Raw genomic sequence first — 26,896 nt, 5'->3', positions numbered from 1 at the left:
GGTAACAAGAGTGAAACTCTGTTACCCAGGCTGGAGTGCAATGGCGCGATCTCGGCTCACTGCAACCTCCGCCTCCTGGGTTCAGGCAATTCTCCTGCCTCAACCTCCTGAGTAGCTGGGATTACAGGCACATGCCACCATGCCCAGCTAATGTTTTGTATTTTTAGTAGAGACGGGGTTTCATCATGTTGACCAGGATGGTCTTGATCTCTTGACCTTGTGATCCACCCGCCTCAGCCTCCCAAAGTGCTGGGATTACAGGCTTGAGCCACCGCGCCAGGCTAAGTATTGGTCTTTAGTTTTGGAGATGTGTGGGTCCTCCAGAGTTATGATTGCACAGATAATGGAAGTAGTGTGGAAATCCTTTTGCTAGGGTCCTTGGCAAGCACTCTCACAAATAGTATTTGTAATAACAATCCCATATGAGGTAAATTTTTTTCCCCACTGTAAATGCTGAATAAGTAAAAGTGAGGTTTACAGAGTTCTCTTTCCCAAAGTTAAGCAGTTACTGAGTTAGATTAGACCAGTGGTTCTCAACTGGGGAGAGAGGGTGTTCCTGGCATCTGGTGAATGGTACTATTAATAAATATCCTGGCCAGGCATGGTGAATCGCCTGAGGTTAGGAGTTCGAGACCAGCCTGGCCCACATGGTGAAACCTCGTCTCTACTAAATATACAAAAATAAGCTGGGTGTGGTGGCGGGCACATGTAATCCCAGCTGCTCAGGAGACTGAGGCAGGAAAATCACTTGAACCCAGGAAGCAGAGGTTGTAGTGAGCTGAGATCGTCCCATTATACTCAGGGTTAGTGATTTCCAAACTTAACTGCATGTCAGAACCACCCAAAAAGTGTTAAAACATACACATTCCTGGGTCTCACCTCTAGGCATGGGTGAGAATGGCTCTGGAGTGGAGTCGAGGAATCATGTGGCCAGTCCAAGAGCAAATGGGTGGTGGTAACTAGCTCAGGGTCTTCAATCTATTGGCTTCCCTGTGCCACATTGGAAGAATTGCCTTGGGCTACACATAAAATATACTAACACTAATGATAGCTGATGGGCTAAAAGAAAAAAATCTGTGTTTTAAGAAAGTTTACAAATTCGTATTGGGCTGCATTCAAAGTCATCCTGGGCCACATGCAGGCTGTGAGTCAGACAAGCTTGAATTAGATGATCTGATCTGTTTTTAGCGCAAGGATTTTGTTATAGTGAGATTATAGTGCTGGCTATTTTTAAGTAGCTCCGGCGGATCTCTAATCCCCTGTCTTAAAACACTGAGCTACATGCTTGCTGCTTGCTCTGCAGGGCAGTTTTACATACACAGTTGGATGAAATGGATATGACCTGTGTGATGTCGCTTCTTGGCAGCAGGTACTGTTTGTGTAGCTGGTCCTGAATAGGCTAGCTGAAATGATGAGTGGTCTGCACTGTAGCAGGCATTGTACCGACCACCTAGAGAGACACTGGAACAGATGCCCCCTACTCGGCTACCAGCCACTGTTGGGAGGGAGCTGGTCTTTCAGAGGGCAGGAACTGCCAGTGTGCCAGATCTGGACACTGGGTGCATCAACCAGACACTAGCTATGCCCTCGAGAGAAAACATAGTCTAATAAAGCAGACGCGATCGGCTAAGAGTTCACATGACGGGGGCTGGGCACGGAGGCTCATGCCTGTATTCCCAGCACTTGAAGAGGCTGAAGCAGGCAAATCACTTGATGCCAAGAGTTCAAGACCAGCCTGGCCAACATGGTGGGACCCTGTCACTACTAAAAGTAGAAAAACTAGTTCGGCGTGGTGGTGCACCCCTGTAACCCCTGCTGCTTGGGAGGCTAAAGCACGAGAATCACTTGAACCTGGGAGGTGGAGGTTACAGTGAGCTGAGATCACACCACTGCACTCCAGCCCGGGTGACGGAATGAGACTTTGTCTTAAGACTTTGCGTAAGGAAAGTGAACAATTTGATAAGAAAAAAATAGTTTGCGTGTGCTGTGGCGGTTAGTGCTGTGGGCCAGCAGGTTAGTGGGAGCCGAGTCCATGATGATGTCGAGTTACCCCTGTCCGAAGGCAAAGAGAGGCCTTTCTGTGTGGAATTTGAATGTCTGAAACTCAGTTTCCCAAGTTCGCCTTACAGAAAATTTAAGAAAGCTGCCTGAGAGTTATACTCTGCGTGTATCTTAATTAGTTTTTTTTTCTTAATTTCTCTTCCTTCCCAGGTGTAGTCAGCCTCAGTTTCCAAGGCTGGAAAAGGATCCTCTCGTAGCCACATTGTGGACGCTGCCATGAACCAGGACCTGACCTGGACCCAAAGTACCATGTCTTTAATGCATGTAAGTAGATGAACTGCTAAACAGGCTTGGTGTGGGGGACTGGTCATCTTTTTTGCTTCCCCTGCTCCGGACTTAAAGCAGTATATGCCAAGGGGCGGGGAGGCTTTGGTAGTGTTTTGTTGCGAGGTGTCTGCAATAAGACATAAAACTGGACGGCTTTGCCGGAAGCAAGTGAAATGATTGCTTTCCTGTTTGTAAGCTTTATGTTTTTGCATCTTGCGTATCCCTAAGAAGTCCTACGAGCCTGTGGTGGTTAGGTATCCCTGTCTGAAAACCTTGACTGAGAGAAACAGTCTATTCTGAGGCTTCAGGGTTTGGTTCTGTGGTTTTTTGTTTGCCTCCCCCCCCACCCCACCTTTTTGTTTTCAGCATTTCCTGCTGAGGGCCCAGTTGAGAGCATCATCCCCCTAAGACAGGAAAACCAAATGTGTGGTTGCCTTGCTTTGCTTTAGCTCCTTGATTATGGCTCTGAGGGTACAGGCTGTATGATGGGGCAGGAATGGACAAGTGGCCAGGATTTGGTTTATGCTCTTACTGTGGAATGAAAGTGCTTGTTATGTATTTCAAGAAAATGAATGCACTCTTAGAAGCAGATTGGAATGTGGGCTGTATGCCAGCTTGTGGCCATGAGAATGGTTCATGACTCTGACCTTGCCTCTGCTCCAGGGTCCTGACATTTAGGGGAAACCACAGCTGTTTGGTTTCCAGGTGCTTTGTTTAAGGGTGCCAGGGAGGTCTCCTAAGTTTGCAGCTTAGATCCTGTCTGAGTGCCACTGCTGGCATGTGAGCAAGAAAGAAGCAAAGTGGCCCTGGAGGCTGGGGGACCTGGCTTTGTTCCCCTTTGAATACCAGGCTGGAAGTACACAAAGACTGCCTTTCTTTTCTGTCGAAATTGGGAGGTGTGTGCAAACTCTTTGTATTTAAGGTTGCATTTTTGCTAGACACCAAAGAAGCTATATTCTGGGTGAAATTTAATGAACCTAAAAACTGCCCCCAGTAATTTACAGCCTGCAAGTAAAACAGTGAAAAGGGCAGGTTATCAAGTGGTTATTGTCTGCTGAGTGGATTTGGCTACAGAACTCACAGGTAACCATAAGATTTGACTTGAAATGTTTCTATCCAGAGGGAGTGCTTTCTAATAGTTTTTTTTTTTTTTGAGACGGAGTTTTGCTCTTGTTACCCAGGCTGGAGTGCAATGGCGCGATCTCGGCTCACCACAACCTCCGCCTCCTGGGTTCAGGCAGTTCTCGTGCCTCAGCCTCCTGAGTAGCTGGGATTACAGGCACGTGCCACCATGCCCAGCTAATTTTTTGTAGTTTTTAGTAGAGACGGGGTTTCACCATGTTGACCAGGATGGTCTCGATCTCTTGACCTTGTGATCCACCCGCCTCGGCCTCCCAAAGTGCTGGGATTACAGGCGTGAGCCACCCGCCCGGCCTCTAATAGTTCTTTACTGGTCTCTTACCAGAAACTGCTCCCTCAGAGGTACTGTCTGCCTAAAATTAGTCATCCTGGGTCCCCACTAGCCTGCACGGAAACGATGTCAGAATGCCCATTCTGCTCCCCCCGTGCACACATGCGTAATGGTGGTGAGAATGAGTGCTCTTAGACTGATTACCTTTCCCTCCCAAATTAGTTGTTATATAGCATTCAGTTTTGAGTCACTTCCTTAGCTGTTACTTCAAATTATTCTCCTGTTTTACAGGTTAGCTCCCAGCGATGCCAGATGGGATCGGCACAGCCCTGCCTCTGTGGCTAATTGTTCCTCTAAAGTAATCGCCATGCGTTCTTTGGGCTTCATCTTTAAAGGAATGAAGTGACTAAGATTATTCTGGAAAACCTTTTGGCAGTTAGTGAAATTAGAATACAACCAAGAACATTTTCAGACCTCCACTATGGATGACCTGGGTATACTCTCACAAATCGATGGGACAACATGGGTTATAAACTGAAGTTAACATGACTCTACTCTGTCGGAGGACCTCAGGGGAAACTGATGAGTTGCAGAGAGTGATGCTTAACCCCGGTACACAGGATGCCAGCTTGTGTTTCCTCTTTTTACTTATCCACTAAATTGATTTTCTGATCTGCTAATGGGTTGCCACCCACAAACACTGCTTTAGCACTTTTACTTCAAATCAATGAAGGATTGATTAGAGTTCTCCTGGTGCCTCCACAGAGTGGCTGCCGGGAACAGATAATGGTTTGCATAGAATATCAGTGGTGTTGTTTCACATAGTGGTCAGAAAATATCTAGTGTTGGCTCACTAAGATAATCAGGTTCCTTTTTCTTTTCTTTTTTTTTTACATTTTATATTAATTGCTTTTTTTTTTTTAATTTAAATTTTTTTATTTATTGAGACAGTCTTGTTCTGTCACCCAGGCTAGGAGTGTAGTGCTATGATCTCTGCAACCTTTATTTCCCAGGTTCAAGTGATTCTTGTGCCTCAGCTTCCCAAGTAACTGGGACTACAGGCGCACACCACCATGCCTGGCTAATTTTTTGTGTTTTATTAGAGACAGGGTTTTACCCTGTTGCCCAGGCTGGTCTTGAACTCCTGAGCTCGATCTGCCCACCTCGGCCTCCCAAAATGCTAGGATTACAGGTGTGAGCCGCCACACCTGGCCATTTTTCCTTTTTTAAAATTTTAAAGTTGGGGTTTTACTCTGTTACCCTGGCTGGTTTCGAACTCCTGGACTCCAGCGATCCTTCGGCTCCAAGCCCACTACCAGCCTCAAGTTTCTTTACTAAAAGATCACAACATAAGATACAAGGATGGACTGTGACTGTTGAGGGCTGCCTTACGTATCCCACATTTGACTACATTCTTTCCAAACCAAGTAAACCCAAAGGAACATAACTGCTATCGTGGGGACCAAGGAGGAACTGTTAAAGATTGCCAGGGTCAAGGGAGCTGAGAGACTTTGTGCTGGTGCCAGCAGCTCTGAAATGTCTCTGAATTCCTGCTGTCCAGGCAGCAGAATGCCATGGTTTCTTCTAAGTAGCTGCTTTGGCAAGTAAAGCCCAAATGTCTATTCTGTTGATCAGAGGTCTCTGAATTTCTGAAGTGGTGTTTTGTTTCTGGTGACTGAGTTAATCCCCATCCCTCTTGTAAAGTGTGTTGATAGAATCAGCCTTTCAAAGCTACAGAAGCAGATTGTGCCCTAAATTGACCAACATGATTGATGTTGCCTTGGGAAGGCTCTTGCCAGCTGTCCCTGTGAAGACACTCCCGCTGCCTTGCACACTGAAGCATCTCAGACTGCAAAGCCATTTAGTCATCAGGACTAAACCCCAGGGCTTGATTAAGTGCTGTGTGGTAACTTGTTTGGATGAGACTTCTTTAAAACCACTCACAATAAAATTAGGAAACTACTGTCAGCTAAGTTCAAATTTACTGAAGCCATGATACGAGGATGAGGGTTTATTAGCTGGTAGCATCGTCATCCTGTTGGTGACAAGGTGGTAATTTTGTTTTTTGGAAACGGAGTTTCGCTCTTGTTACCCAGGCTGGAGTGCAATGGTGCGATCTCAGCTCACCGCAACCTCCGCCTCCTGGGTTCAGGCAATTCTCCTGCCTCAACCTCCTGAGTAGCTGGGATTACAGGCACACGCCACCATGCCCAGCTAATTTTTTGTATTTTTGGTAGAGACAGGGTTTCACCGTGTTGACCAGGCTGGTCTCGATCTCTTGACCTCGTGATCCACCTGCCTCGGCCTCCCAAAGTGCTGGGATTACAGGCATGAGCCACCGCGCCCAGTGGTAATAATGTTTCTAATGGGGCTTCCCTCAGTGGCAGGCAGGCTGCCAAGCAACTAACCCCCATCAAGTGCCAGACCCCTCCAGTGTTCTTGAATTTTGAGTGATCTCCATATTAAAACACCCTGCATTTTATATGATTTATCTACCCAGCCAAAAGAAAAAGACAAAATGGTGATCCATCGTGTACACAGTTACCTAGTCTCCGGTTACATTCTGCCTTTTGTTCTCCCACTTTATTATGGAGCAGAGGTAAGTCTAGCATGTTCTCAGAAAGGCTCTTAAGAGGTGTTCTGGAGTCCCTGAATCACTTTAGCCTCCGGTAGGATGCCCCCCAGAGGATTTGAGCTGCAGCAGGTGACTTTGCTTCTTGCCTGGACTGCTGTTTGATCTTGGTGAGCACTCCACTGACATTTCCTAAAGTTGCTCGGTGCAAATCCAGCAAAACAGTCTGTCTTCCCTTGGCCAAAATTGAGATGTATTCTTTTAGATGCATAGAGGAGTTTCCTTGGATGAGCCAAGGACAAGTTGGGGTGTCCTGCACTGAACAGGCCTCTGACTGTCGTCAGTTCACCCGAGTGCCTTCTGTTGGAAAAAAGGGAAGGTGAAGCCTCTCAAGATTGAGAAGTTAAGAAAAAGGCTTTTGGCCACTTGAGAGGATCGGGGCCACGGTTCTGTAAGAGGCAAAGGCTCAGTACCTTGGTGTCAGCGCTGATAGAGCCGAAGGATGCCGGCCTGGTGCAGATCCCTCCACAGGGTGGCTTCCAGGGACAGATCATGGTTTGCGTAGAATATCAATGGCTTCTTTTTCCGTTCAAAGTAGTGGTCAGAAAATTTCCAGTAGTTGCTTGTGATGAATCCATAGGCACTGACCTGGGCAAGGGTAGCCATTGGGTTAGTATTTATTGAGTGCCTACTGTGTACAAACAGACTCGTGTGATGTGACATGAGTTTAGAAAGGTGTCCCCCTGCTAATGTGAGAATGTAGGAAGTGGTCTAGGGCTTATTTCCACATAGCAAGTAGGGAGACAGATTCAGCGGTGACTCACTTTCCCCACTTGCACAGCTGGTGATTGACAGCTGCATTTGGAATTTGAGGGTGGAGGCAAAAGCCCATTACTACTCTCCCCATCCTAATTGGGGATTGCAGTTAAGACACTCCTGCATTTTTTGAGATGGAGTCTCGCTGTTGCACAGGCTGGAGTGCAGTGGTGCAATCTTGGCTCACTGTAACCTCTGCCTCCCAGGTTCAAGTGATTCTCCTGCCTCAGCCTCCTGCGAACTGGGATTACAGGTATGCACCACCACGCCTGGGTAATTTTGTATTTTTAGTAGAGCCGGTTTCACCGTGTTTGCCAGGCTGGTCTTGAACTCCTGACCTCAGGCGATCCACCTGCCTCCGCCTCCGAAGCGCTGGGATTACAGGCATGAACCACCACGCCCTGCTACTCTTGTATGAAAATAGGAAGAGGCCTAGTGTGGTGGCTCATGCCTGTAATCCCAACACTGGAAAGCTGAGGTGGCAGGATAACTTGAGCTTGGAAATTTGAGACCAGCCTGGGCAACATGGTGAGATCCTGTCCCTACAAAAAGTAAAAACTAGCTGACGGGCAGCTACTTGGGAAGCTGAGGTGGGAGGATCATCACACCATTGCACTTAAGCCTGGGTGACAGAGTGACACCCTGTCTCAAAAAAAAAAAAAAAAAAAAAAAAGAGGGAAAAGGTGTAGGCCTGTGGAGTGTAGGCCCGAGTCGTGGAGTGGCATTTGGCCTCCAGCTCTGCAAACCAGCTTTAGCATGGGTCACAGCCTCTCCTTGAAAGCTGCTGCTCAGCCCCTGCCTCCACGAGTTTCACATGGGCAAATCCCATCAGGAATGATTTAGGGTGATTTCAGAGTATTTGTGTGGGAGGCTAAACCTGCTGCCCCACCCCAGCTCTAGGGTTTCCCCATAGAAGAATGGCCCTGTTCGGCCCAGTGTGTTGAAGAGATTGGCTTTCAGAAGGGCAGTTAGATGACTTGAGCCTTAAATACCATATTGAGTGGCTGCCTTGGAGAAGAGCAAAGAAAGAAGGAAACCTGGGGCAGATGTCAGGAGCCAAGGCAAGGCTGGCCCAGGACCTGTCCTTTTAAAGGCCCCCTGTGTGGGGGCAAGGAAGTGGGCAGCACCAGCACTCTTGGAGCTGGGGGTTCCATGAGCAGAGGCCAGAGTCGCAGGTCTGAGGGTAAGGGATATCAGGGGATCTTGGGTTCTGTTCACCTGTGTTCTGCTGCCGTAGGCTTCTGGAAGAGAAGGCCTCTTACCTGGTCACAAGTGTGCAAAGCTGTCAGCAGCATGAGAGCCCCGGTACTAGGCATATATAGGTCTCCAAAGTTTGTGTTAATCAACTTGGATTTCAAGAACCTGGAAGCAAAAAGAAACATTCCAGCTCGCTAGCTTGACGTCTGTATCATCACACTTCATAGCTACACATTCAGATCGGTGGGAAAACCTCAAAAACTCTGGGCCTTCTACTCCAGTCAACCCTTTATTTGGTCCAAATGCAAAGCTCTTTGAGACCTTAGGTAAGGTGGGGGTGAGAAAGAGGAAGCACAGGTGAAATCCTTCCCTTTTTCACCAACAGCCTGTTTTCACCACAAGCTACTAAGTAACCACACTGCGAAGGGCATGGGTGGCTTGTAGCCCTAGACTGCAGTTCCTGTCTATCCCACATCTTGATTAAGCAGGAATCCCATGTGAGGGGCAGGGAGCTCAGACCCTGTGGCTGGACCCACTGGCGTGATGGATGCACCCACAGAGCCCAAGAGTGGGGCCAGGGTGTGGCCACGGGCTCTGCCCTCAGGCCTAAGTTCACATTCAAACTTTGTTGGACGGATCCCCTGTCGTCTCTGAGCCTGTCTTCCTCTGTAGCATGGGACCAACTGGGGCTTCAGTTGCCTCCCCAGATCCATGCACCCCTCCAACTGCTCCCTGCCCTGGAATTCGAGCCTCTGGTCCACAGCAGGGTTTCTTAGGCACAGTGCTATTGATAATTGATATTGGGCCAGGTGGTTCTTCGTTGCTGAGCAGGGATGTTCAGCAGCATCCCTGGCCCCTGCCCACTAGTAGTACCCCACCACCCTGTGACAACCCAAAATGAGGACCAGATGCAATCTACATTGAGAATGCCTGGCGGGAGGGAGGGGAAGAAGGGGAGGGAGTGGAGGCTGTCCCCGGGTTCCTCCTCGCACCTTGGCTAGCTGTGTTTGGGCCTGAAGGTGCTGACACCCTGCTGCTGACAGCCCCACTGCTGTTCACCTCATGACCCCCAAGTCCCGGTCTGTGCCTTTGTGAGTAGTCCCTAGTAAATAAACCTCCTTGAGTTATCCTGGGTTTGTCTGTTTCCAGGTGATTCTGACCTGTATCATACTCCGTCTATCAGGGTGCTTAATAAAACAGTAAGTGAAGTGACAGAGCTTCACACACGGCACTCAGGACAGTGGAGCTCTGGTTATTGGTCAGGGCATGGGGCTCATGGAAGGGCACTGCCTGGGTGTGGGGTGGGTGTGTAAGGGGGAAGGAAGGGGAAGCTGTTCTTGCGGCCCCCTGCTCCGTACCTCTCTGTCAGGTAGCTGATGAAGTCCGGATGCAGCAGCTTGAATTTCCTGGCAGAGGCTTCTGGTCCGAAATAGGTGTGAGGCCTAGGACCCGTGATGGAAGTGGACAGAGCGCCCAGAGCCGTCGTATTGCAAGGAGGAGATGCGGGGGAGGGTCAGGGTGCCGGAGTAGCCGCGGTACCCTGAGCGGTAGGCGCGGGGCTGGGAGTAGTAGGGGGAGAAGGGGGTGTAGAAGGTGGCAGGCAGCGAGGTGGGGACCACGTGCGGCTTCCCGCTCACCAGGACCTCGATGGGCGGAGTGTAGGAGAGAGAGGAGGGGGGCGTGAACAGAGCGGGGGGAGTTGGGAAGGGGCAGTGAAACTGGGGTTGGTGGGGGGGTGGGGGAAGGAGAGGTAAGTAGAGCGAGTCAGGAGGGGGTGAGGGCTTCTGGGCAGGGCAGGGACAGGGACAGGCAAAGCATGGGTTTTGGGGAAGTGGTGCTGTGGGGGGCTGGAAAAAGGGGGGCTCCTTCAGAAAGCGGGACACATAGGGAGTGATATAGGATGGGATGCTCCGAGTTGGCCCAATATAGGAAGATGAGGTGGCGGGGCTGTACAAGGGAGACCTGGGCACAGTGGGGGTTAGGGAAGGGTTTCTAGAGAGGGATTTGAGCCCAGACTGGGAGGGAGATTTGGAGGTGGGTGGAGTGGAGGTTTGGGCGGCCCCTCGGGGCACATGTTGCACTTGAGGACTAGGGTTCAGGGAGGAAGCCCGGGAAGAGGGCTGTGAAGGGTTTGGGGTGGGAGGGTGGGAGGGGGGCCGGGAGGGAGTGCCCCGAGTAGGGGAAGGGGCTGAGCCTCCGGAGCTCTCGTGGGGCTGCTGGCCTGGAGGGTTGACAATGTTGTTGGAACGGGACTGGGAGGGAGACTGGGTAGGGGACGGATTAGGGGTGTGGGAGGGGGAGCTCATTGGTGCTGGGGTGGTATAGGTCCACCCGATGTCTCTGAGGCAGCCCCGGAGAGCCCAGGCCCAGCGTGTCACAAAGCCCAGCTCAGACCAGCAGTGGGAGCAATTGTGTCATCACCGGGGTGGGGGCAGGGTGGGCCTGGCTTTAGAGCCCCTATCCATAAGGACCACCTGTAAAGCTGCTCTGTGGGGGATGGGCAAGATGCCCTCATGGAGACCCCTGAGACAGGAGGGCTGATTGTCTGGGCCACAGCAGTGGACTCGATTTCTAGGGACCTGATCTCAGGGACAGGAAATTGTCTCAGAATCCCCAGGAGGAGGTTCAGATGAGGGTCAGCATGTGGCTCAAGAGAGCTGGCCCCAGGCCTGCTGTACAGGAAGGTGGGAGAGAAGACAAAGGGCCTATTGTTTCTGCCTTTCAGGAGGCTGGGCCTCGAGCCTGGTCTCCCATTTCATGGGCAGGGCCCTGGGAAGGATGCCCACCAGGAGGAGTGGCACGGACTGGCCCTGACTCACAGTGTGCTCAGTGGGACAGCAGACCTGGCCCAGCCTTCGACCTGGAGAGGCTGGGCTGGGCAGGGAGAGAGCAACCTGAAGCCGAGGAGCCTGGCGTGCTCGCCCCATTCAGAAAAGCTGCCTCTCCCGCCCCCAGAGGGCCACTGGGGACTCGGAGCGTCATCTGGGCTTTCCAGGGGTAGACAAAAGGTAGAATTTCCCAGTGCTGAGTTATGTGAATAATTGGGGATGATTAAATTCTTAGGACTTTTCTTGCTGCCCTTCCCCTACCTCCTCCTACCCCATCAGGGAGTCGACCATGGCACCCCTGCCCCCCGGCATGCCCCACACCACCACTGCCCAGTGGCTCACCTGTCCCCTTTATCTAGGCCCTCAGGGACAGGCACACCCAGAATGGCCGATCTCAGCATCACATAGTCGCGGATGTCTGAGGGGATGAAGATATATTGCAGGTCCTGTTGGAATAGAGACAAGGAGCCCAGAGGGGAAACAGGCCAGGTTTAGCTCCTGCTCGCTGTGGATGGCCCTCCATGCCGCCTGAGCCGACTGGAGAATTTCCCTTAAATGCCTTTCATTCCCACCCGGAGGTACTGTGCTGGTTTCAGTGTAGGTCCACGAATCCTCGGATGCTCCTTCAGGAGGTGACACCTAATTGCCATCCCCTGGAGTATAGGCTGGACTTAACACTCATGCACTTTTCTAATAGAGAGGAAAGTGGGCTGCGCGCGATGGCTCACGCCTGTAATCCCAGCACTTTGGGAGGCCGAGGTGGGCGGATCACTTGAGTTCAGGAGTTCGAGACCAGCCTGGCAAACATGCCAAAACCCCTTCTCCACTAAAAATACAAAACTTAGCCAGGTTAGTGGCACATGCCTGTAATCCCAACTACTCAGGAGGCTGAGGCAGGAGAATCGCTTGAATCCAGGAGGCGGAGGTTGCAGTGAGCTGAGATTACATCATTGCACTCCAGCCTGGGTGATAGAGTGAGACTTTGTCTCAAGAACAAAAAAGGCCGGCGAAGTGGCTCACGCCTGTAATCCCAGCACTTTGGGAGATCGATGTGGGCAGATCACTCAAGGTGGAGAGTTCCAGACTAACCTGATCAACATGGTGAAACCCCATCTCTACTAAAAATACAAAAATTAGCTGAGAGTGGTGGTGCATGCCTGTAGTCCCAGCTACTCGGGATGCTGAGGCAGGAGAATTGCTTGGACCCAGGAGGCAGAGGTTGGGAAGCGGAGGTTGTGGTGGGCTGAGATCGCACCATTGCACTCCAGCTTGGGCAACAAGAGCGAGACTCCATCTCAAAAAAAAAGAAACTAAAGCTGCCCCATTTTGTTCTACTTCACAAGAGAGGTTCTAGTGTGAGGACTCAGTGTGGCGTAGACACTATGGGAGGACACTCCTTAAGCCCCTGGTCAGGGGAGGAAGCTTCTAAAAACCCAGCTCAGACCCCTCCAGCACCGCAGGTCTTCTTCTCCTGGGATCCCCCTAACCCTGCATGTGACACCCGCAGCCCTGAGGAGGGAGGCTTTCACTTACAGCCTCTGGGTGTGGGTGGAGGAACCTGGAGACCAGCAGGCAGGACCAGATGCTGGCTCCCATGTACTGACTGTGACCTGGGGCATGTCCCTTGTGTCCCTGAGCCTCAGTTTCCAACACGGGGCTGTTGTGAGATTTTGAGAGGTCACACATCATTCTTCCAGGGGCCAGTGTGCGTAAATGGAAACCACCCTGGTGCTGGGGTCAGAGGGGCCTAGGCTCTGACGGTTCCAGCTGGGTGACTTGGACATGTTCCTGAACTTCTCAGTGTCTCAGCTTTGTCACCTGGAAATGGGTATAATGGTCCCTCTCAGGGCTGCTGTGGTGACCATGTGTGTGACCTGTAACATGCTGGGAACAGAGGAGGAACTCCATAAATCCCCTTCCCCTGGGATTCGCTAGGACAGGCTGAGCTCCCCAAAGAATGCCAGCTCTGGGGGGTGGGCACTCTGGGTTCAAATCCTGACCCCACCGCTGACTCACTGAATGAAAGGCGCCAGGCTTTTATCCCCTCTCCAGTAAAACCACGGGTTGACATGGTCTCTGTAGAGCACCTGGCAAGTCACGAGCGTTGGGTCGATGCTAGCCATTCATGTCCCACACTCCGGAAGAGTCCTGTGCTGCCTGAATCAGCCAGCAGTCCAAGACGGGCTCCTCCCTCACCATCAGTGGCCGTCCTGTGCGGCCAGAGTCCTGGCACACCCTCTGCGTCCACTGGACCAGGCCCCCCATGGAGGGGACTCCAGGAACAATGGTGCCATTGTCAACCACAGTGGCAGCCCGCCAAAGGCCTCACCTGTCCTTGTGGCACGGAGGAGAAGCCCAGGCTCCTGTAGGAGATGAGGGAGTTCTTCATCGTGTTCACAGTGAAACCGTAGAAAGAAGTCTTGGTGCCCACATCGCGCTCGAAGCCTTTGATCACAGCTCCGTTGAGTCTGGTCGGCACAGAGGCCCATCAGACTCTGCGGTTACCCCAGGCTGTCTGTTCTACTTCCATCTCCACGGTTCTGCCTGGCCTGTCCCCCTGCCTCTGTATGACCACTTCTTCTGCCCATGGCAGTACAAGTGCCCAGTTGCCAGCCAGACCCCCACTCCTCCAGACCTCAAGGGGTGATGCCTGTGAGTAGAGCTGGTCCTGGCAGCTCCTTCCTCCTGGGTCCCCTGCACAGGCACCCACGCTCCATCCTCAGGGCCTACTGTTTGTGTTTGCCTTGTCTACGCCTGTGTGCCCGTCACAACTGCTGAGCTGCCCAGGCCACTGCTGCCATGGCCCATGGCCCCTGGGGGAGATACCCCCCACCCTCTGGGCAGCTCTCTCTCCCACCCCTCCCCAGCCCCTGCCCATCATACCTGAACACATAGTCATGGGCATCGATGTTGGGACCCTGACGGGACCCATTCAGAATGCCTCCGTTGCCCACCACAGCACACCGGATACACTTGGGAGGGGGCTCCCTGGGCCGGGCAAATAGCTTGGTGCTCTCTGAGCCATTCAGAAGGCTGAGGGTGGAGGCGATGGCTGTGGGTATGGATGGGGGCAGCCATGAAGAGGGCTGGCATCAGGGGCACCTGGGACCTTCCATAGGCTGGTTCTGGTGCCCTACCTCCCCTGAGGCCTGACCCAGCCCCTCCCCAGAAGCACAGAGGGCAGGAGGGGAAGGAGATGTCTGTGGGGGGAGAGAACTGAGAAGCTGACAGTGGAAGAGGGGGCTTGGGGCCTTCACTTGTCCTAAGAACCCGAATAACTTATCCTCTCAAGACTGTATTCCTAGAGAAGTGTGCCCAGGGCTTAAAAAAAAAAAAAAAAAAAAAAAAAAAGCCAGGTGAGGTGTCTCATGCCTGTTATCCCAGCACTTTGGGAGGGTGAGGCAGGTGAATCACTTGAGGTCAGGAGTTCGAGACCAGCCTGGGCAACATGGTGAAACCCGGTCTCTTCTAAAAATACAAAAATTAGTTTGGCATGGTGGCGGGCACCTGTCATCCCAGCTACTTGGGAGGCTGAGGCACTAGAATCGCCTGAACCTGAGAGGCAGAGGTTGCAGTGAGCTGAGGTTGTGCCATTGCACTTCAGCCTGAGCGACAGAATGAGACTCCATCTCAAAAAAAAGAAGAAAAAAGGCTGTATATTGCAAAAGAAAAGAACTGGAAGCCTGTGGGGGCTGGGGAGCAGGTGTGATGTAGAGGGGGCTCTGGGCCTGCCGTGTGGCGGGTCCTGCAGCAGCAGCTGTGAGGGAGGTGGTTTGAGGCCCTCACAGCCTGTCCTTGGCCACCAGTGGACGCTGCAGCCTTTCTTGCCAAAGAGGCCCCAGGACGGTGAGGGCCCAGCAGGGCAGCCCCAGCCCCCTCACGGACCCCTGGGTGCTTGGATGGAGGAGGAAGGTGAGGCAGGAGCTGCAGAGCTGGGGCTTCTGGGAGGAGAGGGGGGTCAGGGAGGCCTGGTCTACCTCAGGGCCTAGAGCGGGAAGCTGAGGCAGAAGGCAGGTGAGAGACTTGGGTGCAGGTTACCTTGGCGAGAGAGCCCCCGCCAGCCATACGGGGCTTTGTGTTGGCTCAGGCGGTCCCAGAGCTCTGGGGTGAAGAGGTCCCCCCACAGCAGCACTGGAATAGAGAGATTGAACAGGCCACGGAAGTGGGGGTCCTGCTGAATGGCCAGGCGAAGCAGGTGTCGGCAGTCCTGGGCCTGTGGGTGAGAAGGTAGGGGCTGGGGTGGGTGGGACCCCGCTGACTCTGCAGGGAAGCTGGGAGTTGTGAGGGAAGGCCTGCCCTGTCCCCTCCAGATCAGGGCCATCCTTGCATTTTTGAACTGAGCTGGCTGCTGGAGGGTCTGCGAACTTTCTGGATTTAGTCTGCCTAGCTTGTCTTCTCCAGAGGCCACGTCCCCTTGGCCTGATGGCTCTGGCCTCATACTCCTTCACCTCACACTTGAGCAAACTCTGGGGCATTTTCTGATGCACGGGTCTGACCTGCCTGCCCTTTGGCGGAGGAGTTCCAGCCTGGGCTGAGCGGATGGTGTTCCCCTGCATGCAAAGCCTAACTGCTGGTACAGCATGGTTTGTGTGTGAACAGGCTGCCAGGAAGATCTGTGATGGTCTTTCTTCCTAGTGGTGCCATTAGGGAGTAGCAGTGTCCCCCCAGAATTCATTACCCCCACCCTGGGAATGTGTCCGTAGTTGGAACTAGGAGATGGAATTAATTAGGAGGAGATCACACAGGGTGAGGTTGGGCCGAACTAGTATCCTCATAAGGAGCCCAAGTGATGATGAAGCAGAGATCTGTGTGATGCAGCCACAAGCCAAGGAGCCCCGGGAGCCTCCGGAGCTGCGGAAAGGCAGGGGAGGCTTTCTTCGAGCCTTCGGAGAGAGCGTGGCCCTGCCAGCACCTCGATTCTGGGCTTCTGGGCTCCAGAACTGTGACGATTCCATTTCTGTGGATGGAAGCCCCCCAGGCTGTGTTCCTTTGTTCCAGCAGCCACGGGGAAGGAACATAGAACCTCCGTACTCATGGGCCTTGAGGGAGGGTGAGGTCAGGAAACAGGCCCAGCCTTGTCTGCTGTGCACAACCTCCTGCGCACAACCTCAAAAGGTCAGAATCGCACACAGTCATGGCCTGGGTGGCCCTTCTATGACTCCTGAATGGGGCTCTTTGTTAAGCCATTGGTTTGATCAAAGGACAAAGCAGGAAATAGCTGTATAGTCATTTCTGCTGTAATGCAACTTATGAGTGGCTAAATATCACCATGCTATGCAAAGCTATGCAATCATGACCATGGGGCAGCTGGGCATGGGGGTGCACCCCTGTAATGCCAGCTCTTTGGGAGGCTGAGGTGGGAGGATCGCTTGAGGCCAGGAGTTTCAAGATTAGCCTGGTCAACAGAGCGAGACCCCATGTCTGCAAAAAAAAAAAATTTTTTGAGACGTGGAGTCTCGCTCTGTTGCCCAGGCTGGAGTGCAATGGCGTGAGCTGGACTCACTGCAACCTCTGCCTCCCGGGTTCAAGCGATTCTCCTGCCTCAGCCTCCTATAGCTGGTGCTATAGGCCTGTGCCACCATGCCGGGCTAATTTTGTATTTTTAGTAGAGACAGGGTTTCACCATGTTGGCCAGGCTGGTCTCAATCTCCTGACCTCATGATCCGCCCCCCTTGGCCTCCGGAAGTGCTGGGATTACAGGTGTGAGCCACTGTGCCTGGCCAAAAATTTTTTTTTAATTAGCCAGGCATGGCGACCCAGGCCTGTAGTCCCAGCTACCTGGGAAGCTAAGATGGAAGGATTGCTTGAGCCTGGGAGATTGAGGCTGCAGTGAGCTATGATCATACCACTTCACTCCAGCCTGGGTGACAGAGTGAAGTGTCTCAAAAACAAAACAAAACAAAATAAAAACAAAAAAAAGAAACACCATGGGCTTATGAGAAAATGGGATGAGTGACATAACACTGAAAAACTGTCAGGAATGCATAGAACCGAAGATAAATATCAAAGAAACATCGTTGTACAGATGTCCCATGGTTAAGGAATGCTTGAGATTAATGTAGAAGTGGGTGTGGAAGTGTGTGTCGGAAGGGGGCAGCTTGTGTGATATTGTAAAACGGTTGGAAGAAGGTTGTCTGGAACCAGAGGGAGCTGTACCAACAGGCTCACTAGGGCAGGTGAACCCGCAACATGCTTGGTGAAGCTGATGGAGATCTCACGTGTGCCTGTCTGTGCTTTTTGTGTATTCCTACATGGCTCTGCTGAGTTGGGTGTGGTTTCTGTGTTAACCTAGAGTTTTCACTGACAAAATCACGCAAAAGAAAATCCACAGCGGGGCGTGGTAGCTCATGCCTGTAATCCCAGCACTTTGGGATGCTAAAGATGGGCAGATCACCTGAGGTCAGGCGTTCGAGACCAGCCTGTCCAACACGGTGAAACCCTGTCTCTACTGAAAATACAAAAATTAGCCAGGTGTGGTGGCACACACCTGTAGTCCAAGCTACTAGGGAGGCTGAGGCAGGAGAATCACTTGAACCTGGGAGGCAGAGGTTGCAGTGAGATGAGACGGTGCACCTGCATTCCAGCCTGGGTGACAGAGCTAGACTCCGTCTCAAAAGAAAAAAAAAAAGTTCAGTTAAGAAGGCAAAAACGGCTGGGTGCGGTGGCTCAAGCCTGTAATCCCAGCACTTTGGGAGGCCGAGGCGGGTGGATCACGAGGTCAAGAGATCGAGACCATCCTGGTCAACACGGTGAAACCCCGTCTCTACTAAAAATACAAAAAATTAGCTGGGCATGGTGGCACGTGCCTGTAATCCCAGCTACTCAGGAGGCTGAGGCAGGAGAATTGCCTGAACCCAGGAGGCGGAGGTTGCGGTGAGCCGAGATCGCCATTGCACTCCAGCCTGGGTAACAAGAGCGAAACTCCGTCTCAAAAAAAAGAAGGCAAAACGTACAATAGAATAAAATGAGGAAATGAGGGAAGGAGAAGTAAAGAAAGGAAAATAAGACAATGTGAAGTAAGTGCAGGAAAAAACGTGTCACAAAGTGGGAGACACGGGCCATACATCTGGCTCTGAGCTTCCCAGTGGTCGGAGCTAAGAAGGAAACTTTGCCACCACAACCAGGGGATACAAGCTGCACCTAGCAGTTTTTGCCTTCTCATATGTGTCCAAAAGCCACCTCAAATCCTTTGTTTTAGACCAGGTGGGGACATATGTCAGTTAGCATCAAACAGCTCAAGGGTCAAGGTGGAAAAGACTTTAGGAAGCTTCAAGATGACCTGGTCCAAGGACTCATAAGGTGCTTAAGGCCTCTCTTCAGCCTGCCAGCCAAGTGTTCATTGACCTCTGTTCTTTTTTTTTTTGAGACGGAATCTCAGTCTCAGTCTGTTGCCCAGGCTGGAGTGCAATGGTGCGATCCCGGCTCACTGCAACCTCTGCCTCCCGGGTTCAAGCAATTCTCCTGCCCCATCCTCCTGAGTAGCTGGGACTAGAGGCTCGTGCCACCACACCCCACTAATTTTTGTATTTTTAGTAGAGACAGGGTTTTACCATGTTAGGCTACTCTTGAATTCCTGACCTCGTGATCCACCTGCCTTGGCCTCCCAAAGTCCTGGGATTACAGGCGACAGCCCCCACGCCCAGTTGGCCTCTGTTCTGAAGACAGGGCCCCCATCACCTGCCCAGGGCTACTTGCTGTGTCTCTGAACAGCTTGGTTGTCACTAAACTCTTGCATGCAGTGAACTTTGTCTCCACTAGGCCCCTGTCAGCGTGTCCCAGATTAGTCTCTTGGGCATGGAAAACACCTCTTAAGCCTGTGTTAATCCAGAACAACACAGTCACCATTCTGCTTAACGGCAGCACGTGGAGCTGAGGGGCGGCGGGGGTGGAGGGAGGGATGGGGGAGGCTGTATTGTGCATTGGTTCTGAGCCAGGTTCTAGACAAGAGGCTCAAACCCAGTACTGCCTCTTACTACCTAAGTGAGGTACTTAACTTCTTGGGGCCTCATTTTACCCATTTGCAAGGGCCGCATTCCAGGGCGGCTGTGATGCTTCAATGAGAGAACGCAGGTAAAGTCCCAGAATCAACGCTGGCAACGCTGTCTGCTACTTACAGTTATGAGGCAGGAACCTGAAGTTTCTCAAACCTTCTGGACAAGCAAGGACATCTTTCCAGAGCCTGGAGTTTGCTCCGGGGTGAGCAGTTTAAATGTGATTTTTATAGGAAGTAGGTATTTTGAAGAGTAGAGTATAAAATTCACAGGACTGGCCAGGCGTGGTAGCTTACATCTGTAATCCCAGCACTTTGAGAGGCCGAGGCGGGCAGATCACCTGAGATCAGGAATTCGAGACCAACCTGACCAACATGGAGAAACCCTATCTCTACTAAAAATACAAAAAAATTAGCATGGCGTGGTGGCGCATGCCTGTAATCCCAGCTACTCAGGAGGCTGAAGCAGGAGAATCACTTGAACCCAGGAGGCAGAGGTTGCAATGAGCCGAGATCATGTCACTGCACTCCAGCCTGGGCAATAAGAGCGAAACTCCAGCTCAAAAATAAATAAATAAAAATAATAAAATAAAATTCACAGGACTATTTAAGATACAATCTTAAGACTCCCAAAAACTGTTCAGCTGTCTCTACCCCAGGAGTACGTATTTATTCATCCTTCCCTGCTGTTGGGCACAGGAAAACCTATTTGTCAGGTCTGAGAGGCCCTGAAGAGACGAAGCTCAGCTCTGTACTTGGGGCATTCCCAAGAGCTCCAGCCTGGCAATCTCATGAGAATGTTCCTGTTCATTCATTCTTCTTCCCTCCGCCCCACTAATTTGAGGGTGCTCAAAACTGCCACAGTACCTTTCTTATCCAAGAATTTGATGCCTTGGGTTGAAAGAATGCTTGAAATGGTGTGGTGTCCCTGGGGGAAAAAGCAGAAAAAAAGCAGGGCTCAGCAGCACAGACCTACCCCTTGGAAGCTTTTGGACTGACTGACTCCCTTAGCTCTAGGGGCTGACAAATCCGCCTGTGCCCCACGTGGTGGCTCACACCTGTAATCCCAGTACTTTGGGAGGCTGAGGTGGGAGGATTGCTTGGGACCAGGGGTTGGAGACCAACTTGGGCAACATAGTGAGACCCCATGTCTACAAAAATAAAAAAATTAGCCAGGTGTGGTGGAGCATACATGCCCTCTGGCCTTTCTGCCTTCCACTATGAGGATGCAGCAAGAAGGCCCTCTCCAGACATAGACCCTATGACCTGGGACTTCCCAGCCTCCAGAACCGTAGGAGATAAATCTCTGTTTTTTGTAAATGATCCAACTCAGGTGTTCTGTGATAGCAGCACAAGACAGACTCAGACAGCTCTGAAGCCTTACTCCCTGGGTTTGCAACCTGACTCCACCACTTGGCTGCTGTGTGATCTTGGGCAGTTGCTGAACTCAGAACCTCAGCCTTTGCATCTGTATAATAATGATAATCATACTGAGCTCCTTCAATTGTTAGGAGCGTTCAAACAGAGAGTGTATGTTGGCACACATAAAAAGTGTCCTCTAAATGTTAGCTCTTGTTACCTAAAGGAGGAAGAGAAAGGATCTTACTGTGTCAGCCTCTATTACTAGTGTCTCTTCTAGAGGGCAGTAAGGGGACAGTGTTACTGTCTCCTCCCAGTTCCCAATTCCCAGGCACTAGGTGGGCCCTGAATCGGGGCAGAAGGAAAACATGAAGGAAGGAACAGGGATCCTTACCCTTTCAAAAGGGTGGCCAGGGCCGGGCGCGGTGGCTCACGCCTTTAATCCCAGCACTTTGGGAGGCCGAGGTGGGTGGATCACGAGGTCAAGAGATCGAGACCATCCTGGTCAACATGGTGAAACCCCGTCTCTACTAAAAATACAAAAAAAATCAGCTGGGCATGGTGGCGCGTGCCTGTAATCCCAGCTACTCAGGAGGCTGAGGCAGGAGAATTGCCTGAACCCAGGAGGCGGAGGTTGCGGTGAGCCGAGATTGCACCATTGCACTCCAGCCTGGGTAACAAGAGCGAAACTCCGTCTCAAAAAAAACAAAAAAACAAAAAAACAAAAACAAAAGGGTGGCCAGGTTTCTCTCAGACCCCTCCCTTCACTCCAGCAGCCACAGGGAGCAGGTGGAGGGGACTCTGGGTTGCCAGTTTGTGAGAGAAACAAAGGCCTCTTGTTACGTGCTTCCAGGTGGCAGATGAGCCACAAGGGAACTCAGGATCTGCCTTTCTGTGGTTTCTGGGTTTCCTACAAGATACTGGAGGCACGGCCTAGAGAGAGCAGGGTTGATTCCTTCCCCCCTCCCTCTGTTTCTCCCTTGGACTGTCCACCTGTCCATCCACGCAATCCCATAGTTCCTGCTCATGAGTGCAATATGACCCCCTCTGAGAAGGAACAGGACGGTGGTGCTCAGCCTAGGTTGCCTATGAGAACCCCCAGGGTGGTTTGGAAAACCCCATTGCTCAGCCCCCACTGCTGAGATTCTCATCTGATTGCTCTGGGGTGGGGAGTGGGCACTGGTGAGTCCAATCCCTGCCTTCCCATCCCAACCAGCTGATTCTGCTGTGCAGCCAGGCTTGAGAGCCTGGCGGAGGAGCTGCAGAACAGGGCAGAGTTGAGACAGGATGGGTAGAGCTATAAGGGAGGGGATGGGGAACCACCAAAGTGCAGTTTTTCTGCCCTGAACTCCCCACCCTCAGGGCAGCCTGGTTCGACTCCAGAGCATCCCTGGTGCCCAGCAACTTCTCCCAGCCCCGCTACCATTGAGCCTTCCAGATTCTCCCTCTCAGGAATCCATGTGCCTGGGGCAGCTGGGAGTGGGTAGGAAGGGGCCAGCCTGCACATGCCCTTCTGGGAGGTTTTACCAGCCTCAGAAGATGTACGGACCATGTGCTGCCTTTTTCTACAAGCTAATTTTACTCACAACTTAGATAATATTCATTTTTTGAGATGGCATCTTACTTTGTCACTCAGGCTGGAGTGCAGTGGCGGGGTCTTGGCTCACTGCAGCCTCGACCTCCTGGGCTCAAGTGATCCTCCCATCTCAGCCCCTTAAGTAGCTGGGGCTACAGGCATGCACCACCATGCCTGGCTTTTGTTTTGTATTTTTAGTAGAAACGGGGTTTTCCCATGTTGCCCAGGCTGGTCTCAAACTCCTGGGCTCAAGCTTCTGCCTGCCTCAGTCTCCCACAGTGCTACAGCACGAGCACCGTGCCTGCCTTCATATTCTAATAGCTCTAAAATGTTCTCTTTTTAAAAACATAACGTTGACAGTAACTGACAGCCCTATGTTGATTCTCACTCTGTCTCCTGTTAAGCAACAACAACATTTAATAGAAATCTTCATGTCTGGGACTCACTGAGCCAGATTCTGCTGTGAGGAAATTCCCAGACTGGATTCCACTCTGATCTGCACAAAGAGCCCCTCCTTGGGCTCCGTAGATCCTTCCCAGCTGCCCATCTTCCTGGACTCTCCCTTATACCAGGCATGTCCATTTCAGTCCTTAGCTGGAGAAGCTCATGCAGCCTGCTGGCTCTGCCCAGAATGCCATCCACCTCCCACTCTTTCCCCCAGACTAAATATCCACCTCCCACAGCAAGGCTGAGTACTGACCTGCCCCGCACTGGGTTTATGCTACAGTGCAAATACAGAGAAACAGCAGGAAAGGGCCAGGTGCTTGAGTCCTACTACTTTTAGAAAAGAGGAAAGATTTAAAAAAAAAAAAAAAAGTTGCAGTATAATAGAAGTACAGTAAACTGCATAAAGTTGTATTAGATATCTTGAAATAATTTTTTTTTTGAGACCGTTTTGCTCTTGTTGCCCAGGCTGGAGTGGAATGGCACCATCTTGGCTCACTGCAACCTCTGCCTCCCAGGTTCAAGCAATTCTCCTGCCTCAGCCTCCCGAGTAGCTGGGATTACAGGCGTGTGCCACCACACCCAGCTAATTTTGTATTTGTAGTAGAGGCGGGGTTTCTCCATGTTGGTCAGGCTGGTCTTAAACTCCTGACCCCAGGTGATCCACCTGATTTGGCCTCCCAAAGTGCTGGGATTACAGGCGTGAGCCACCGCGCCCAGCCAAAATAATTAATTTGTGTGTGTGTTAAGATGGAGTCTCTGTCGCCCAGGCTGGAGTGCAATGGTGCAGTTTCAGCTCTGCAACCTCTGCCTCCCTGGTTCAAGAGATTCTTCTGCCTCAGCATCCTAAGCACCTGGGACTACAGGTACACACCACCATGTCCAGCTAACTTTTTGTATTTTTAGTAGAGACAGGGTTTCACCATATTGGCCAGGCTGGTCTCAATCTCCTGACCTCATAATCTGCCTACCTCTGCCTCCCAAAGTGCTGGGATTACAGGTGTGAACCACTGCACTCGGCCTAATTTGTGTTTTTTAAAAAATGTATTACTAGGGAGGCTGAGGTGGGAGAATCACTTGAGCTTGGAGGTGGAGGTTACGGTAAGCCAAGATAGAGCCACTGTATTCCAGCCTGGGCAACAGAGTGAGACTGTCCCCCAGAATTATTCTTATAAGAAAAGTAATTTATTTCTTACAGTTATGGGGGCTAAGTCCAAGGTTGAGGAGCCACATTTGGTGAATTTTTGTTTTAATTTCCTCTGCTCCTAGTGGAGCAGGGTTCCCCCATAGGCAGTGGTCCAGAGCAGCCAGAGGGCTTTGGTGTTGGTGGGGCAGGAAGTCACATGCGGAGGGGGCTGAGCTGCTAGATCAGGTCTCTTCCTCTCTGTAAAATTATTTTTAATTGGTACATACTTGCACATATGTATAGCATACAGTGTGATATATCAATACATGTATGCAAATGTGCAATAATCAAACAAGCTAATTAGTATATCCATCACCTCGAATTTTTAAAATTATTTTTTGAGACAGGACCTCACTGTATTGCCCAGGCTGGAGTGCAGTGGCACAATCACAGCTCACTGCAGCCTCGACCTCCCGGGCTCAAGGGATCCTCCTGCCAGCTCCCTGAATAGATGGGACCACATGCATGCACCACCATGCCAGGATAATTTTTGCATTTTTGGTAGAGATGGGGTTTCCCCATGTTGCCCAGGCTCACATCAAACATATATTATTTCTTTGCATTGAGATACTTTGTGTTGTAAACATCTTTACATAAAAGTGACAAAGATTCCTTTTCTTTTCTTATGAGACAGGGTCTCGCTGGGTCGCCCAGGCTGGAATGCAGTAGTGCAATCACAGCTTACAGCCTCGAATTTCTGGCCTCAACAATCCTCCCACCTCCGCCTCCCAGAGTGCTGGGACTACAGGCTTAAGTCACCGTGAGGGGCCAAGGATCCTCCTTCTTAAGGCCTTTAACCTGTGTCAGGTTTCGTAACCCTCATTACGCAATCCTGACTACAAGGAGATGTAGGAATTCCAGGTGTCGCCGCCAGAGCACCCTTTGCTCTTAAGAGCGCTGGACTCTTGATCACTGGCAAGCTGTTTCACATTCGTCTGCAACTTTTGCTGTGTCCTTTGACTTCATCTGTGGAGACCAGATACTTATTTTGTTTTCATCCCCTTAGGCCCCCAGCAGGTTGGCGGGGGGCGTGCAGATGGAAAAGCGCCAGGAAGGGAAAGGCTGGGGCTGGGGCTGGAGGCCTCTCCCTGAGGCTGCGGCGCCCTTCCCGCCTCCCAAACCCAGACTCCGCACGGCCCGGTCCGCCTTTCTCAAGTTTTGCTGCTTCATCAGTCCCTGGAACAACCACCTGCTAGAGGCCGGCTCCCACGTTCTCCTCGTGGGGCACCCAGGAGAGGAAAGTGCCCAGGGAGGAGTAGGGCGTGGAGCGCAGGAGGCGGCGCGGGGAGGAGAACGTGGATGGAGCCGGGAGTCGCCCCCTGATCGCCCCTGCGTCCGCCTCTTCGCTGATCGCGCCCGTCCGGGGCTTATCGAGACTCGGCGAGCAGAGGCCGGGAGAAGGGAGCGGGCGCGGGTAGGGCAGAGACCGCAGCGGGCGGGGAAGGCAACTGGCCGCGGCCCGGCTGAGGGTCCCCGGGAAGTTGGAAACCGGACACTTGGGTCCCTGCCCCAAAAGCCGAATCAGACGTTACTGAGGGAGCACTCCCGGGAAAAAAGTGTAGTTTTTCTCTGCTTCGCGGACCCAGCCAGATTTCGACAATAGAAAGTGTACTAATCAGGTCGGGGGCGGGGGCGACTTCACCAACAAGGGCGACCGGGGAGGGTCGCCAGTGCGCAGGGGGCGAGGGCCCCCTTGGACTCAGGCAAAGGCCGCGGGGTGCGGGCAGCGCGAGGTTTAGGCTGGAAGGGGGTTCTGGGAACAAAGGGCCACGGCCCGAGTCCTCGCTGTGAGCCGCCCCAGCAGGGTCCACGTGGAGGTTGGGCTGAGGGCTGCGGGCCGCCAGGGAGCCCTGGGCTAGGCGCCCTCCCCGCGCCCTGGTCGCCCCTGCGCCTTCCCGCTCTGCGCGCCGCAGCCCCTACCTGGCTCCAGCCGCGGGCCCCGGGTACCGCTGCACCGCTGAGAAGTACAGGGCGAAGAGGAGCCCCGAGCAGGCAGCCGCGAGCAGGAGCAGCAGCCAGAAGAACGGCCCGCGCGGGAGCCCCATACAGCCCCGGCCCGCGAGCGCCCGGTCCGCAGCCGTCCCGGGCAGAGCGCAGAGGCCCTAGTGGGCCGGGTGGGACTTGCAGAGGCGGTCGCCCTGCCCTGCCCCGCCCTGCCCGCCCGGTGCCCGCGGCGCCTCCCCCCACCCCCGGCAGCTCCCTCTTGTCCCCGGCCGGGTGTCCAGACGCAGCTGCACCCTCGGAGGCTGGGCGGCGGGTCCCGCGGGGCTGGAGTGTAGCCCCGCGCCGGAAGCGCAAGGTCCTCTGGCCCTGCTCCCTTCCCCAGGGAACTCCGGCAGCGGCCACTCCTGGCACTGCGCTTTTTCCAGCGCTTAGCCCCGGGAGGCCGCCAGTCTCGGGTTGGGCAGGGCGCTTTCCTCGCGCGTTCCTGGCTAGGTGCAGGGAGACGCCTGGCTCCACCTGCCGCGCTGGCTGCGCTCTGCGCGCTCCGGGCTAGCCACTCGGCTTCCAGACTCCGTGGCGGGTGGGCGGCGGTCAGGAGGAGATCTGCCCCGCTCCCTCCAAAGGACCCTCAGCCCTGCCAGTCTGCGGACAGCAGGACAGCTGGGGAGGGGACGGGCAGGATGGAGGAGCAAACCCCGACAGACAGCTCAGTCTCTGGGCTGACGGTAGAGGGGGCATAAAGGGGTGAGGTGGGAAGCCTGCCTTGGTGGGATGCGTGGGGGAGGTGAGGCTCACTTGCTACCCTGCAGATGAGCACTACTTGGAATTTATGGTGTTAAGACTTCCATTTCAAATGGCAATACTCCCCTCACATCAAAGTCTCCTATCTACCCTCCTGGAGTAGTAAGTCGAGCAGATTTTGCTCTACCTACAAGCTAAATGATGAGCCTGCCATAGTTCTGCGGAGGCTGGTAGAAGACACAAGACCAATGGATCAGAAACAAAGGACTTTATTACTCATGGCACAACAAGCAACATAGGCATCACGCTTGTGTCACTTCTGTTTACTCCTCAAGTCCCATGAGAGCCGGAGGGGCCCAGGTGGGTGTTACGCACACAGTCGGTTTGCAGCACAGCTGAGAAACCCTGAGATAAGAGAACCAGAATCTTTCATAATGGGCTTCAAGGAAACCTGCCCTTGTCTAAGAAGGAGACATTATCTTCATTATGTTGGATGGTGAGGAA

General features: G+C 52.5%; 1 protein-coding gene and 1 long non-coding RNA gene across 6 annotated transcripts in view; one reads left to right on the top strand and one right to left on the bottom strand.

The window, feature by feature from the left end:
- LOC116525611 overlaps positions 1 to 4,523 on the top strand; it is a 5,952-nt gene extending 1,429 nt beyond the window's left edge. The window contains exons 4-6 of one of the 3 annotated variants that reach the window (XR_004257754.1): positions 1,304 to 1,369; positions 2,212 to 2,325; positions 4,031 to 4,523. This is a non-coding gene — a long non-coding RNA (uncharacterized LOC116525611). Of the gene's footprint in view, positions 1 to 1,238; positions 1,370 to 2,211; positions 2,326 to 4,030 lie in introns of all 3 variants that reach the window. The other 2 variants (XR_004257755.1, XR_004257753.1) reach the window with 2 other exon arrangements.
- Positions 4,524 to 6,093: 1,570 nt separating this feature from the next.
- ST6GALNAC2 (ST6 N-acetylgalactosaminide alpha-2,6-sialyltransferase 2) lies at positions 6,094 to 26,076 on the bottom strand. 3 transcript variants are annotated; one of them, XM_032241567.1, is made up of 10 exons: positions 25,628 to 25,799; positions 20,010 to 20,070; positions 15,191 to 15,365; positions 14,036 to 14,204; positions 13,482 to 13,620; positions 11,495 to 11,598; positions 9,683 to 9,766; positions 8,390 to 8,489; positions 6,785 to 6,959; positions 6,094 to 6,671 (listed from the first exon to the last, which is right to left on the bottom strand). In XM_032241567.1, exons 1-9 carry the CDS (start codon positions 25,750 to 25,752, stop codon positions 6,792 to 6,794), a joined length of 1,125 nt encoding a protein of 374 aa, XP_032097458.1. In that variant the 5' UTR covers positions 25,753 to 25,799; the 3' UTR covers positions 6,094 to 6,671; positions 6,785 to 6,791. The 3 variants fall into 3 exon arrangements, with proteins under 3 accessions (XP_032097458.1, XP_032097459.1, XP_032097461.1); XM_032241568.1 differs by lacking the exons at positions 6,094 to 6,671; positions 20,010 to 20,070; positions 25,628 to 25,799 and adding an exon at positions 16,065 to 16,313; XM_032241570.1 differs by lacking the exons at positions 6,094 to 6,671; positions 6,785 to 6,959; positions 8,390 to 8,489; positions 9,683 to 9,766 and adding an exon at positions 9,891 to 10,171 and having other exon boundaries at positions 25,628 to 26,076.
- Between the last annotated feature and the right edge of the window lie 820 nt (positions 26,077 to 26,896).

Source organism: Sapajus apella, unplaced genomic scaffold (genome assembly GCF_009761245.1).
Source record: "Sapajus apella isolate SASKATOON/1434 unplaced genomic scaffold, GSC_monkey_1.0 scaffold48, whole genome shotgun sequence".
In the NCBI taxonomy this organism is placed as follows: Eukaryota; Metazoa; Chordata; class Mammalia; order Primates; family Cebidae; genus Sapajus; species Sapajus apella.
Note: the sequence above shows the minus strand (reverse complement) of the source record. Positions and strands in the feature narration are given on the sequence as shown.

What these genes read in the sequence shown, in the direction of transcription:
- ST6GALNAC2 (XM_032241567.1), bottom strand. Translation starts at nt 25,752, where the DNA reads ATGGGGCTCCCGCGCGGGCCGTTCTTCTGGCTGCTGCTCCTGCTCGCG. An exon ending in GCGGGGGCTCTCTCGCCAAG is followed by an intron (nt 14,205 to 15,190) that starts GTAACCTGCACC and finishes CCATACCCACAG; the next exon opens with CCATCGCCTCCACCCTCAGC. An exon ending in ATCAGCTACCTGACAGAGAG is followed by an intron (nt 8,490 to 9,682) that starts GTACGGAGCAGG and finishes TTTTGCTTCCAG; the next exon opens with GTTCTTGAAATCCAAGTTGA.